Consider the following 15347-nt stretch of genomic DNA (forward strand, 5'->3'; position numbering starts at 1 on the left):
CGTCGCGTCTAAGCAGTACGGTCGCCTGGGCAGCTGTGGGGGGGGGGGCCCGGAGGTCGATGCGTCGCGTCTAAGCAGTACGGTCGCCTGGGCAGCTGTGGGGGGGGGGGGGCCCGGAGGTCGATGCGTCGCGTCTAAGCAGTACGGTCGCCTGGGCAGCTGTGGGGGGGGGGGGGGCCCGGAGGTCGATGCGTCGCGTCTAAGCAGTACGGTCGCCTGGGCAGCTGTGGGGGGGGGGGGGCCCGGAGGTCGATGCGTCGCGTCTAAGCAGTACGGTCGCCTGGGCAGCTGTGGGGGGGGGGGGGGCCGGAGGTCGATGCGTCGCGTCTAAGCAGTACGGTCGCCTGGGCAGCTGTGGGGGGGGGGGGGCGGAGGTCGATGCGTCGCGTCTAAGCAGTACGGTCGCCTGGGCAGCTGTGGGGGGGGGGGGGGCCGGAGGTCGATGCGTCGCGTCTAAGCAGTACGGTCGCCTGGGCAGCTGTGGGGGGGGGGGGCGGAGGTCGATGCGTCGCGTCTAAGCAGCCTGAGCAAGCGACCGGCGCCGGCTCGAGCGCTGCGCGTGGCTCCGTGGATGCGGACGAGCCCTTCCTGAAGCTGAGCCCAGCACCCATGGGCACCGGCGCCTGGAACGAGGGTGTAGCCGGGCCGGGGCTGGCTGCGTCGGGTGATGAACTGAGCATGCCCCGGTGCAGGCACCTGCCGCCCAACGCCCCTCGGCCCCGGGCTCCGTTTCTGCTCTGGCTCCTCTGGGTGCAGGCCCTGGGTGTGTTCCCCGCGGCAGGGCCGGCGCGGCGAAGGGAAGGGCAGGTGGCTCTTGGTGGCCTCTGGAGCTGGATCAGAAACAGGGCCCGGGCTGGAGGCTGCTGCTCGCGGAGAGGTTGGGTCCCAGCACGGGAGGCACCGGCTGCAGGAGCATCCTCCCCGGCACAAGATGGAGCGTCCCGACCCAGCCGGGCCGGCAGAGAGAACGGGGCGAGGTGCAAGCAGGCCGGGAGAGGTCCGTGGCCGCAGGTCCCCCTGCCGTAGCAGCGTAGCCGAAAACCAGCCAGCCGCTGGGCTGCGGCCCCGGGAGGAAGCAGGTTCGCAAAGGGGCTGGCCGGTGGAGGTCCCCTGGCATCCCACGCAGCAGCAGGGCGGTGGGGCGATGACACGGGTCCCCGTGGGTCGCTGTGGAGCTTCCTCAGGGCCGGTGCCCGAGCCAGCCCTGCCTCTGGGTTCCCAGCGCGCGTCAAGGGAACGTGCAAACGCAGAAGCGGGCGAGGGGCAGGCGGTGGGGCTGGTACACGTACCGGCCGGCCTTGCACCGGCCCGAGTTCTGCAGCACCAGCACCTCCTGGAGGAAGGGCTCGCTGCGCACCGCCCGGTCCTCTCGCCGGCCCGTCAGGCAGCCCTCGCACAGGCAGTAGGCCTCCAGCAGCCTGCGGGGGAACCGCCGGGGGTCCTCGTTCACCCTGTGGGAACAAAGGGAGTAACGAGGTCACCCCGGCCAATGGAGCATGGGCCGTGCGCTCCGGCGGGGGACTGGCCGAGCTGCCCAAAAGGGTTATTAACACGGCTGCCCCCACTGGCCATCGGGTGGGGGCTGGGCAGTGTCTCACTGAGCTCTCAGGAGGGGAAACTGAGGCACTGTGTGGGGCAAGTGCCCTCTTCCCCCCCCAGTCACTAACCAGCCAGAAGTACATTGGTGCCGGTGGTGTCCAGCAGCTCCCCGCTCAGAAGCTGCTGCCATACGAAGGTGCCCCCGGAGCCGGCTGCTGCTGCGGGAGCCGCTAAGCGGTGAGGGGGCGGTGCTGGCAGCGGGGCTGCTGCGGCTCCGGGGGGCGTCTGTCTGCGGCGCGGAGAGGCCCCGGCCTGTCTCGAAAGGGCTCCTGGGAGGGGCTCGCTCGGGAAGGGCCCGGGGCAGACCCAGCGTCTCCGGGCCCTTGCTGCGGCCTGGCGGCTTACCGGTAGGACCAGGGCGAGGCGCTCCTGTCCTGCAGGCGGGGCGAGGTCTGACTGGCATTCGCAGGGCACAGCTTCGGGGCCCGCTCAGGCCACTCCTCCTCCGGTGGAGCCAAGAAGCTGCCTGGCGCTTGGTGGCGGCTGAGCACGGCTTCCAGCGCTGCCTCGGAGGGCTCCTGGCAGGGAAGGTGGGCGCCGAGCGCCCGGCAGCAGGCGAAGCCCAGCACGATGTGGGCAGCCACTTCCACCTGCGGCACAGAGAGGGAGAAAGGGGGAGGCGCGAACCAGTCCCGGGGCCGCACACACCCCACAGGGCGGTCCCTGCTGTAGCGCCAATGGAGCCGTGGAGCAGCTGGTGCTGCGGGAGGGCTGCTCCTAAGTCCTGTGGGTGCTTGCTCCTAAGTCACTTAGGCACCTTGGAAGGTGTTTCCCTGCCGCGGAGCCCTGCTGGGCGGGAAGGAGCCGGCCGGCCAGGTCTCGGCTAAGATGGGACACGCTGGTTGCCCGGGCCGAGAGCCGGGGGCTTTCTTTGCCCCAGGCTCCGTGTGCACCTGTGGCCCCTTGGCAGTCCCGGCTGTGAATACACACAGGGACCAGTGCGGGGCCCATGCAGCCCCTGGAGGTGACCCCTGCCTGCTGGCCTGCGGCCCGGCGGGGGGCTAGGGCCCGGGGCGCACCCGCGTGGCACTTTGCTGGGTGGTTTCCAATTTCCGTCCCCTTTCCAGGCTGTTTCGTTTTCCTGCGGCCCGACGCGGGACGGAGCCGTCTGGTCCCACCGTGCCACGGCGCTGGCCGAACTGTGTCTGCGCAGCAGCGGGGGTCGGGCCCCGTTTTACTTAAATATCAAACAGCTGTTGGGGGGAGCTCCTCGTGCGGGCCTCACACGCCTGTGGTGACTGGCAGAGCTCGTGCGACACCCCCTTCCAGTGCGATTGCCCCGAACAGGAGCCCAGGGAGCTGCATGGCTGAGCTCTGCTAGGTGCAGGGTTTTCCTTAGCTAGACGTGGCTTTAAGGCTGCCTGGGGGGAGGGGGCAGAGGGTCCAGCGAGGCCCCTGTTCCTGAGCACACAAGGGAGGCTTCCTCCTTTCCTACGGCCCAGCGCGCCAGGCAGCCGCTGCAGGGCATTTCCTGCTGCCGGGCCGCTCCAGCACTGCCTGCAATTTGCATCTCCAGGCCAAGGTGCATTTCCTGGAGTGGAAGCTGGTCCCAGCTGGCTGGGCAGCTGCATCAGCGCCTCTAACCCTGCACTGTGGGCCCTTCCGGTCCAGCCCTCCCGTGGCGCAGCATGGGGCCCTGCGTTGTTCTGGGTGGGGCGGGGGCGCACGCGGCGGCTGGGCGTGGCGAGCGCCCGTGGGCTATGGAGGCCGTAGCGTGCAGCGGCTCAGTGGCTGCAGTAGGGGCTAGCCCTGGGCCGGAGATGGAAGGGGGGCGGGGTTGGTGCAGCCTCCTGCCCCGGGCTGGCTGCTAGTTGCCCCTGTAAGAAGCAGCGTGGTCCAGGGGCGAGGGGCCAGGGTCTCAGGAGATGTGGGTTCTAGTCCTGGCTTTGCCACTGGCCTATGGGGCAGGGCCGTCCTTGCCCATCTGCAAATATGGAGCTGCGTGCGGCACCTGAAAATTTGGGGCACCACTGGGCCCTAATGTCCACCCCCTGCCTCTTCCTAGCCCTGGTCTGTGGCTCTGCTTCCCCCGCAGAGGATCGAGTGAACTTCACCGCAGCAAAGCGGCCCGGGCTGCGCGCAGGCCCTGACGCTGGGGAAGAGCCGTTCAGCCGTAAGGAAGTGGTTCCACGGCCATTGGCCGCCCTCAGGCTGCGCTGTCGGTGCTGGGTTCACTGGGCATCGGCTGGACTGGACTTTCAAGTTTGCAAATCGCCTCCCCCCAGCTGCTGTCAGGCGCAGGGGCAGCAGTTAAATAGCTCTGCCTAAGGCCCCGTTCGGCCCCGTGCTGGGGGCCTGGGCAAGGCCCTTCCGTGCCCTTGCCTCCGGGGACGAGCAGTCCTGCCCCTCCCCGTGAGAGGCCGGTTGCCAAGGCGCTGCAGAGCGAGCTACGCTGCAGGCGGGCGGAGGCAGCTGAGCGATGGGGAGCGGTATGCACGGGCGTGACGCTGTTGGGCTCTCGCTCACCCTGCTGCATGTGAGTTCTACTGTCCTGTGGTAACCCTGTGCGTGTGCCTCAGTTTCCCTGGGCACTGCACCGCTATCTAGATGGGGATGGGAACCCCGGGGTGACTCTCTGAGGGAGGCTGCCCAGGCTCACTGTAACCGTGACCAGGTGACCACTCTTGCCCGAGAAACGGGACAAAAGGCTGGAGGCGGGGCTAGCTACGGAGCTGCTGGTCGTGTGAGTGAGTCTCGCTGGCTTGGGGGACAGAGTCGGGGGGCAGGGTCCCCCGATGGATGGGACTAGCCTGCTCCTGGTTCCTGCGCGGTGTCCCTGGGGGCGAATAAACCTGTTCTCCCTGCGGGCTGAGTGCCACCTGGCTGCGGATGGGGTGCAGGGCCGCTGGCTGCCTGCCCCTTGGGGTCAAGGTGCAAAAGCCTCCGACAAAGCCACACGTCTGCTCGTCCTTCCTAGCATGAGAATGAGCCGAGCACCAGTGCACAGCCCAGACCCCCGGGGACCAGCAACCTGCCCTCCCCAGCCGGGCGCGCGGGACTGGGCCGAAGCGACGCAGGGCGGCGCTAACCCCGCAATGCACGGGCGCTCTCTCCCGTGGAGGGGCGAGCAGGCGCCGCAGCTCTGCGCAGGGCTCGTGGGCACCTCCCCTCGGGTGCAACGCAGCAGCATCGCTGGCAGGGGGTCGGGACCAATGACATCCCGGTCGAGGAAGGAGCGTGAAGCAAGAGAAGTCCCAGGGAAAGGCCGGGGGTGCCTGTAGCTACCCCGGTGCTAACTGACCTAATGAGGCCCAGTCACCCGGAGGAGCGCCTGATCTCCTGACGCCCGCTAGGCTGCTGCGCCTCACGGCGGCCGGGTCAGACCCCGGCTGTAGGAACTGCCTGGGGGGTTGCACCTACCCCTGAAACAGACACACTCCAGGGGCCCCGACCTCCGCTGCCAGGGATTCCCCGGGGCTGGAGGGAACGCGCTGGCCTGCACAGGCGGGAACTTACCCCGGCGCTCAGCTTCCCCGGGGTGGGTTCGCTGGCCAGTGCACACGGCTAAGGGGGGGTGAGTAACAGGCTGCCACGCGCAAGCCCCCAGCCTGGGGGAGAGAGGGGAGGACCCAGGAATGGGTGGAAGAGGAAATGGGGGGCACGAGGGAGACTGGGGTAAGAGGAAATGGGGGGCACGAGGGGGGCTGGGGGCAAGAGGAAATGGGGGGCACGAGGGGGGCTGGGGAAAGAGGAAATGGGGGGCACGAGGGGGGCTGGGGTAAGAGGAAATGGGGGGCACGAGGGGGGCTGGGGGCAAGAGGAAATGGGGGGCACGAGGGGGGCTGGGGGCAGGAGGAAATGGGGGGCACGAGGGAGGCTGGGGGCAGGAGGAAATGGGGGGCACCAGGGAGACTGGGGGCACAAGGAAATGGGGGCATGAGGGGGGCTGGGGTAAGAGGAAATGGGGGGCACGAGAGGGGCTGGGGGCAAGAGGAAATGGAGGGTATGAGGGGGGCTGGGGTAAGAGGAAATGGGGGGAACGAGGAGGGCTGGGGGTAAGAGGAAATGGGGGCACGAGGGGGGCTGGGGAAAGAGGAAATGGGGGGGCACGAGGGGGGCTGGGGGCAGAGGAAATGGGGGGAACGAGGGGGGCTGGGGGCAAGAGGAAATGGGGGGGCACGAGGGGGGCTGGGGGCAAGAGGAAATGGGGGGCACGAGGGGGGCTGGGGCAAGAGGAAATGGGGGGGCACGAGGGGGGCTGGGGAAAGAGGAAATGGGGGCACGAGGGGGGCTGGGGAAAGAGGAAATGGGGGGCACCAGGGAGCCTGGGGGCACAAGGAAATGGGGGCACGAGGGGGGCTGGGGTAAGAGGAAATGGAGGGTATGATGGGGGCTGGGGAAAGAGGAAATGGGGGGCACGTGGGGGGCTGGGGAAAGAGGAAATGGGGGGCACGAGGGGGGCTGGGGGCAAGAGGAAATGGGGGGCACGAGGGGGGCTGGGGGCAAGAGGAAATGGGGGGCACGAGGGGGGCTGGGGCAAGAGGAAATGGGGGGCACGAGGGGGACTGGGGGCAAGAGGAAATGGGGGGCACGAGGGGGACTGGGGGCAAGAGGAAATGGGGGGACGAGGGGGGCTGGGGCAAGAGGAAATGGGGGGACGAGGGGGGCTGGGGCAAGAGGAAATGGGGGGCACGAGGGGGCTGGGGGCAAGAGGAAATGGGGGCACGAGGGGGGCTGGGGTAAGAGGAAATGGGGGGACGAGGGGGGCTGGGGCAAGAGGAAATGGGGGCACGAGGGGGGCTGGGGGCAAGAGGAAATGGGGGCACGAGGGGGGCTGGGGCAAGAGGAAATGGGGGGACGAGGGGGGCTGGGGGCAAGAGGAAATGGGGGGCACGAGGGGGCTGGGGGCAAGAGGAAATGGGGGGCACGAGGGGGGCTGGGGGCAGAGGAAATGGGGGGACGAGGGGGGCTGGGGGCAAGAGGAAATGGGGGGCACGAGGGGGGCTGGGGCAAGAGGAAATGGGGGCACGAGGGGGGCTGGGGCAAGAGGAAATGGGGGGCACGAGGGGGGCTGGGGTAAGAGGAAATGGGGGGCACGAGGGGGGCTGGGGGCAAGAGGAAAGGGGGGGCACGAGGGGGGCTGGGGTAAGAGGAAATGGGGGGCACGAGGGGGGCTGGGGGTAAGAGGAAATGGGGGCACGAGGGGGGCTGGGGTAAGAGGAAATGGGGGCACGAGGGGGCTGGGGTAAGAGGAAATGGGGGGCACGAGGGGGGTAAGAGGAAATGGGGGCACGAGGGGGGCTGGGGGTAAGAGGAAATGGGGGCACGAGGGGGCTGGGGTAAGAGGAAATGGGGGGCACGAGGGGGGCAAGAGGAAAGGGGGGGCACGAGGGGGGCTGGGGGTAAGAGGAAATGGGGGGCACGAGGGGGGCTGGGGTAAGAGGAAATGGGGGGCACGAGGGGGGCAAGAGGAAAGGGGGGGCACGAGGGGGGCTGGGGGTAAGAGGAAATGGGGGGCACGAGGGGGGCTGGGGTAAGAGGAAATGGGGGCACGAGGGGGCTGGGGTAAGAGGAAATGGGGGGCACGAGGGGGGCAAGAGGAAAGGGGGGGCACGAGGGGGGCTGGGGTAAGAGGAAATGGGGGGCACGAGGGGGGCTGGGGGCAAGAGGAAAGGGGGGGCACGAGGGGGGCTGGGGTAAGAGCTCCTGGCCCCGTGGGCCGGGGTGCACTAGGGGATCCTGGCCTGGGGGAAGGGGCAGTGGGCGCAGGTGAAATACGGGCAGGCGGAAGGGGGACCCCTAAGCCGGTCCCGTGGGGCCGGGGTTGGCAGGGTAAGTGACGGCGCAGCCCGGCGACTCACCCGTAGCTGCATGGCTGCCCTGCGCGCGGGATGAGCAGGGGAGGGTGCCGGTCCCCGGCAGACGTGAGGCAGCAAGCAGGCCTTGGGGAAGGTGACCCTGCCGGGCCGGGCGGGAGCAGGAGCTGCAGCAGGCCGGGAAGCAAAGCTCTTTGCGTCCTCCCCTTCGGGAACCTGCCCTCCAACAGGTTCGGGCTGCGCCGGCCCGTCAGGCCCGCCCCCGGCTCCGCAGGTACCTGGCACTGCAACCCGGAGCCAGCCGCTCGCAGTGACTCACTGCAGGGGAATGTGTGTGGCTGCCACAGGGCAAGGGTTGGCTCCGGCTCAGCCGGGGGGGGGGACCCAAGGGTTGGGTGCTGGGTGCAGCCCCCCCCGCTTGCCTGGATCTGGGCCCTGAGGGCTCTCCCTCCCCCCAGCACTGGGGAGCCTACACTGGGGCCCCAGCCCCCCTGCTGTGCCCCATAGGGCTGGAGCACACGGAGTCTACGAGCCTGCCCCCGCCCCGCCCCGCTGTGTGAGGGGATGCAGGGAGCGTCTCTCTCCTCCGTGGGGGGGCCATGGCAGGGAGGCTTGGGGGGTTTTCCCTCTTCTCACTTGTGGGCAACCCCGACGGATTTTTCTTTGGGTTCGTGGCCCCCACCCAAAAGAGCCCCCCCGCCCCCGGGCTACGCAGGTGTGGTCCCGGTAGAGCCGTGCAGGTCGGAGGCAGGTCTGTGGGTGTGGTGCCAAAGCAGCGTGAGCAGGGCAGCCCCAGTGGGACGCCTCCCAAGGGTACCGGTGTCAGACAGCCAGCCCAGCGTGGGCCCCTCCGCCACTGCGACCTGACAACACGCGGGAGGTCACTCTGGGCGCTCTCCAAAGGGCGGCCCCGTCGGCTGCCCAGGACGGGCCTGGGAACAAGCCAGCCACAAAGAGACTGCCCGGCCGGACCAGCCAAGTGGCTGTCTGGCGATTCCCCAGCCCGTCCGGCAGCACCCCCGGGAGGTACCGGGGAGAACCGAGGCCACGTCTACCCTGCAAACGAGTCTGCAGCAGCACGGCTCAAAGGCTGGGCCAAGGCTGCTGGGGCGCGTTGCCATGGGCCCCGGTTTTGACGGGAACAGCCGGTCTAAAAGGGACCCCACGCAGCTTCGGTCAGCACCACCGGTCAGGCCATTGAAAGGCCACTCGGTGGGGCTGGCAGGCTCCTTGCCCTGCTCCGCGTGACTGCCGGATGTGGCAACATCTCCCGCCGGCGCCTAAGGGGAGGGAGAGCCAATGGGCTCCTCGCACAGCCTGTCCCCTGTGCTGGCTGCACAGCTCCCATTGGCTGGGAACCAGGGCCAATGGGAGCTGCAGGGGCAGCGCATGCAGCAGGGACCGTGTGCCAAGACCCCCTCCCCCTGCTGCCCCTATGCCTCGGAGCTGAAGGACGTGTTGCAGCTTCCAGGGAGCACCCTGAGATAAGCACTGTCCGGAGCACCCCCCCCCCCACACACACACACAGTCTAACCCGCGGCCCAGTGAAAATAAGTGAGTGAATGGGGGGTGGGGAAGCGATGGAGTGAGCAGGGGCAGGGCCGAGGGGGAAGGGGCTTTGGTTTTGTGTGACTAGAAAGTTGGCGACTGCCCTCCTAGGGCTCAGGCTGAAATAGGGGTGCAGCCAGTTCTGCTCGGCCTGGTGCCGAGGGCCCGGGGGGCCCCTGGGCCTTCTGTCAAGGGCTGATCCTTGGCCCAGTGAAGCTGATGGTAATTACCTGGATGCTAAGGGGCAGCAGACATGTGCATGTGAGAGAAAACCACGTCTTGTGCTAAGGGAACCTTTCCCGTCAATCGGCCCCTATTTTGCTTTTGGTTTTCCCTTGTCATCCTTGGTCCACCCCCTCGCCAGGCCTCAGAGCCTGGGCTGCTGCCTGAGCAGCCCCATCTACACTAGGGATGCTAAAGTAAACATGTAACCACTGGAGGAGTTGGTGCTTCCGCCTCCCTTCCCCCACCCTCCACTGCTGCCTCTGTATCAGAGGGGGCAGCGTAGGGAGCAGGCACCGGCACACACAGGCAGAGGCACTGGCTTCCCTCCGGCCCCTCCGTGCTGCTGCCGCTGGCTTGAGTAGCGGATGCTATGAGGGCCCAGTGGATGGCAGGAAGAGGGGCTGGCGCGTTCGAACTGGGCCTTCGTTCCACATCAGAAGCAGTGAGCATCTCGAAGAGAAATCCAGGGAGAGAGAATTGCATCGGCTCACGCAAAATATTTCATTTTGATAAAATGTGAATGGTTTTGTGTCACCTTTATTTTTGTCTTGTTCATAACGTCCTGTTGTCTCTCAGGGTATAATGATTGAAACATTTTTAACAAGGCAAAGTCAGTTCTAAACAAACCAGTGGAACCATTTTGTGCAGGCAGCATGAAGACGGGACAGTCTGATGGTGTTTGAACTTTGAAAAAACCCAAATTGCAATTCCAGAAAAATCAACCCAATTTCAAGAAGTGTTCCGATGAGCGAGGATCTGAGGGAGTTTTTCCAGCAGGTTTAGTGCTGATCACTTGGAAAGCTGGTTCCAAGTTCTCTGGGAACCTTGGGGACATTTTCAAACAATGGGACTCAAGCTATGCCCTTACATGATACTGCATGAGCAGACCCCCTAGAGTCCTGGTCCTACGGTGCCTTGTGCCCCCGCTGGAGGGGTTTGTGTGTGTTGGGACCTGGGAAGACACTGGCCTGCAGAACAGGTGGGAAGTACAGTGATAGAAATGTAGCCTGTTAGTCTGGTGTAGCTGAAGCAAAAAACAGGACTATGTAGCACTTTAAAGACTAACAAGATGGTTTATTAGATGATGAGCTTTCGTGGGCCAGACCCACTTCCTCAGATCAAATAGTGGAAGAAAATAGTCACAACCATATATACCAAAGGATACAATTTTAAAAAAATGAACACATATGAAAAGGACAAATCACATTTCAGAACAGAAGGGGGATGCGGGGGGGGGGAGGGGGAAGGTAAATGTCTGTGAGCTAATGGTATTAGAGGTGATAATTGGGGAAGCTCTCTTGGTAACGGGTAAGCTAGTTAGCGTCTTTGTTGAGACCGATGCATGAATGACGGTTCAGAGGATTCCCTTTCAAGTGCAGGTTTAAAAGGCTGCTGAAGCAGGATGCAGGTAATTAAGTCGTTGAGACAGTGTCCTTTCTGGTTGAAATGGCAAGAAACTGTTTTTTCTTTGTGATCCTGTCTGATATCTGTTTTGTGGGCATTGATCCTTTGGCGAAGTGTCTGAGATGCCGAAAGTGTCCGTCTGCTTTGTACATTGGACAAACGTCTCAGACACTTCGCCAAAGGATCAATGCCCACAAAACAGACATTAGACAGGATCACAAAGAAAAAACAGTTTCTTGCCATTTCAACCAGAAAGGACACTGTCTCAACGACTTAATTACCTGCATCCTGCTTCAGCAGCCTTTTAAACCTGCACTTGAAAGGGAATCCTCTGAACTGTCATTCATGCTAAAATTTGACACTCTGTGCGTTGATCTCACCAAAGTCACTAACTATCTTACCCATTACAAAGAGAGCTTCCCAGTTATCACCTCTAATACCATAAGCTCACAGACATTTACCTTCTCCCTCCCCTCCCCCCCATGCATGCCCCTCCTGTTCTGAAATGTGATTTGTCCTTTTCATATGTGTTCATTTTTTAAATTGTATTCTTTGGTATCTATGGTTGTGACTATTTTCTTCCACTATTTGATCTGAGGAAGTGGGTCTGGCCCACGAAAGCTCATCATCTAATAAACCATCTTGTTAGTCTTTAAAGTGCTACATTGTCCTGCATTTTGTTTCAGAGGGGAAGTACAGGTGAGTTTGTGTGATCATTGTGAATAAAAAGCGCAGCTCTGCCCTCTAGCGGATGGATCCAGAACTGCCCAGCCCTTCAGGCTTTCTAGGGCAGCGCCAGCCTCCTGTCCCCCTTTCCAGAGTCCGATTTGGCGTGCGTCCCAAGTCACACGCTCCCTTTCCAAGGGCTGGCTTACAGAATCAGACCTGAAAAGACAAAGGTGGCCCAGCCGCACTGGCCCTGCCACGTGGCTGCCTGCTCCATTGTTACCGTGCCATTCCAAAATAAACCAGCTGTCCGTGTGCACTGGGCAGGGCCTCACAACCGAGTCATTGGCTGCAGGAAACAGCCGTTTGCACTGACTGTACCAGAGCCCTGCGTGGAGCCTGCTGGACATTGAGATGCCCCTTGAAGAGCTGTGTACCCCCACCCCCAGCGTCATGCACCCCGGGTTGATCTAGGGTTCATGTCCTTGCAGGCTGCATTTAGCTCACACAATAGGCCCAGGGCTTGTCCAGCAGGGGTGGCATGTGAGTGGTAGCCAGGGGAGTTGGCTGCAGTGTATGTGCTACCGGCAGGATGGGGCGAAGGGCCCTGCCGAAGCAGAGTGCTCTGTCGTAGATTCACAACCAACAGCTGCTCCTTGTGAGGCAGACGGGTTTGCTGCAGCGATGACACACCCCCCCCACACCCACCCACCCCAGCCCCCCCCACACCCACCCACCCCAGCCCCCCCCACACCCACCCCCCACACACTGACACCCACACCCCACACACCCACACCGACACCCACACCCCCCACACACACCCCCCACACCCACCCCCCCACACACCCACACCCCCCACACCCACCCCCCACACACCCACACCGACACCCACACCCCCCACACCCACCCCCCACACACCGACACCCACACCCCCCACACATACCCACACCGACACCCACACCCCCCACACCCACACCCCCCACACCCACACCGACACCCACACCCCCCACACCCACCCCCCACACCCACCCCACACCCACCCCCCACACACTGACACCCACACCCCCCACACCCACCCCCCACACACTGACACCCACACCCCCCACACCCACCCCCCACACACCCACACCGACACCCCCCACACCCACCCCCCACACACCCACACCGACACCCACACCCCCCACACACACCCCCCACACCCCCCACACCCCCCACACATACCCACACCGACACCCACACCCCCCACACCCACCCCCCACACACCGACACCCACACCCCCCACACATACCCACACCGACACCCACACCCCCCACACCCACCCCCCACACCCACACCCCACACACCCACACCGACACCCACACCCCCCACACCCACCCCCCACACACCGACACCCACACCCCCCACACCCACCCCCCACACACCCACACCGACACCCACACCCCCCACACCCACCCCCCACACCCCCCCCACACCCACCCCCCACACACTGACACCCACACCCCCCACACCCACCCCCCACACACTGACACCCACACCCCCCACACCCACCCCCCACACACCCACACCGACACCCCCCACACCCACCCCCCACACACCCACACCGACACCCACACCCCCCACACCCACCCCCCACACACCGACACCCACACCCCCCACACCCACCCCCCACACCCCCCCCACACCCACCCCCCACACACTGACACCCACACCCCCCACACCCACCCCCCACACACCCACACACACTCTCTCTCGCTCTCTCTCGCAAAGTTCCCCTGGAGCTTTGGTTATGGCTGACCCCCTCCCCCCCCAGCCAGCTGCCCTATCTGCTGCTGAGGCAGTCTAGGGTGTCTGCGCTCCACCCTCCCCTCAGAGCTCCAGCAGCAGGCTTGGGCCGCGCTCCCCTGCTCCCTCCCGGCACCAGCGACACCACCAGGCCATGTGTCACCCCCTCCCGGCACCAGCAGCGCCCCAGACCCCCCTCTGCCCAGAGCACCCTAGAGCCCTGCTGAACAGAACACCCACGATTAGTCAGCGCATACAGCGCAAGTCAAGGGCTGAATGTTTGTTTATTGCCCTTGCCCTTTACTAAAGTACCCAGGATTAAGCCCTACCCTTACAGGCAGCAGGTGCTTGGGCCTTCGAGAACAGTTTCTTAAACTTTTTAAGATTGAGGACCACCAAACAATATTTTTTTTTAATGGGGAACACCAAGGATTTTTTTTTGTTCTGAAAAAAAAGGAGGCTTGCCCCTTTAAGGGAAAAGTTGTTGACCAAAAAAAAAAAACCAAACCCCAGGGAAAAGTTGTTCACACACACACACACACACACACACACACACACACACACACACACACACACACACACACACACACACACACACACACACACACACACACACACAAAAGGAGGTTTGCCCCTTTAAGGGCAGCCATTTTGAATTCTGTTCTCTCTGCAGCACACCTTCGACTGCCTCGCGGCACACACTTTAGGAAACGCTGTTCTAGACAGACCCGCCCCCCCCCCCCCCCGGGATGCTCTGGGTCAGTAGGAACAAGCTGTAGGATTTACCCGGCGTCTTAGCCAACTCCATGGCCTGCAGCTGCGACCATGTGACCACCCAAGGCACACAACTGGCTTTAACAGAGCCGTTGCGTCTTCTAGCTGCCCGATATTGTCGCCCAAGGGCGGGGCTCATTACAAACACGGTGCTTAAGGAGTTGCACAACCAGCAATAAGCCACGGCAGGAGACACTTTGCCTGTGAGTCAGGGGAAGAATATGCACGTTAGCCACGGGACGCCTGTCTTGCCAGCCAGTACAGCCTGGCGTGCGCCCCCCCCCCATGCTAGTACCAGACCCACAGGCTGGGAACAACCCTGGGTTGGAAGGGGGGGGCGTAGGGGGTGGGCGGGTGTCTATGCCCTAACAAGGCTTAATCTGCACAATTGAAAAAATCCCCCCGTTCCTGCTGGGATGCTCAATGCTGCAGCTTGAATTGAACTTTCTCCGCCAGCCCCAGCACATCCCCTTGGGCAGCCGACCAGCTGTGCGGAGCTTGGCTTGTCTCGAGGGAAGGAGCTGGCACCCTGGGCCTGTGGCCTCGGTCTCACGTCATAACAGCCCCGGGCCTCATGCAGCCAACGCCCCGCGCAGCCCTAGGCCAGCTGCCACTGGGGTGTCTTTCTCCGCTAAAGGGGCTTGTGGGGCATTGCTAAGGGCACTGGATGGCAGCAAGCCCCAGCCCCGCCCCTTCTGCCTGAGGCCCGCCCCTGGAGCCAAGCCCCGCCCACCTGAAGGCTCAGGGCTGCGGCCGGGTGTGCAGGCGGTTTTGTGCCTCCCCTTGCCTACGTTACCCACCGCCTGGGATGTGACCCTTTGTCACTGGCAACGGGGCCAAGTCAGCCCAGAGCAACAGGCCTTTCACCATGCACGGCTCAGCGCTCGCTGGAACCGAACACGATGCCTCAGCTCATAGCCTGACAGCAACCCGAGCGTCACCCTGGAGCAGTCTGGGCCCAGCCACTGCAGCTCCGGGGGAAGACGGGTCTTTGGCCTGCATGCGCGTGCTCACCAAGGGGGAATGTGAATTACATTTCCTGCCATGGTTGGGCACTAAGAGCTGCTGCTCTGGCCGGCGAGCGTCAGTGCGCGAGGACAGCAGGGTCACGGCGCAGCCTGGCTTTCTGCCTTTGGGTGCTGACGATGGTCCCAGCGCGGTGGCCTGGATGGCAGCCTCGCCCCGGGAGCCGGGAGCCGGGAGATGCTCTGTTTGCTGCAGGTGGTGTTTTCTCAAGAGCTGCTCGTTCACAGCCCTGCTGGGTGTTACGCCCTGGCTGGAGGACGGCTGTGTGAGGCGTCGCAGTGCGGCAGAGGCGGGGCGGGAGGGATGCTAGAAGACCCTGGCCTAGCTAGACTGAGCAGTGCTTGGAGAACTGGCTGTAGGACATGGAGGAGAAAATGAGCCACTCTCGGGATTTCTCCCTGCCCCTGCAGTTTGGGGATCCCTGGTCTCAGGTGCTTTGGCCAGGAGGCTGAGGGGCAGGGGCTGCCTCTGGCCAAGCATTGCCCATGCTCACGGTTTTGTCCTGAGTCTCATACAGATGCTAGTTTGCCTCACAGTGCCAGCTCGGAGCCGCGTGGCTCTGGGATG

At 64.0% G+C, this 15347-nt stretch overlaps 1 protein-coding gene across 1 annotated transcript; it reads right to left on the reverse strand.

Moving 5' to 3' along the window:
• Nucleotides 1-865: 865 nt before the first annotated feature.
• On the reverse strand, nt 866-7709 carry LOC142818877 (interleukin-17D-like). The gene is made up of 3 exons (XM_075901507.1): nt 7401-7709; nt 1945-2189; nt 866-1451 (listed from the first exon to the last, which is right to left on the reverse strand). The coding sequence occupies exons 1-3, from the start codon at nt 7410-7412 to the stop codon at nt 1229-1231; spliced, it is 480 nt and encodes a 159-aa protein (XP_075757622.1). The 5' UTR covers nt 7413-7709; the 3' UTR covers nt 866-1228.
• Nucleotides 7710-15347: the final 7638 nt, after the last annotated feature.

Source organism: Pelodiscus sinensis, chromosome 18 (genome assembly GCF_049634645.1).
Source record: "Pelodiscus sinensis isolate JC-2024 chromosome 18, ASM4963464v1, whole genome shotgun sequence".
Lineage (NCBI taxonomy): Eukaryota > Metazoa > Chordata > Testudines > Trionychidae > Pelodiscus > Pelodiscus sinensis.

Coding starts and splice junctions, on each gene's coding strand:
- LOC142818877 (XM_075901507.1), bottom strand. Junction 1,452..1,944: donor GCCTCGCCCTGGTCCTACCG/GTAAGCCGCCAG, acceptor TTGTTCCCACAG/GGTGAACGAGGACCCCCGGC.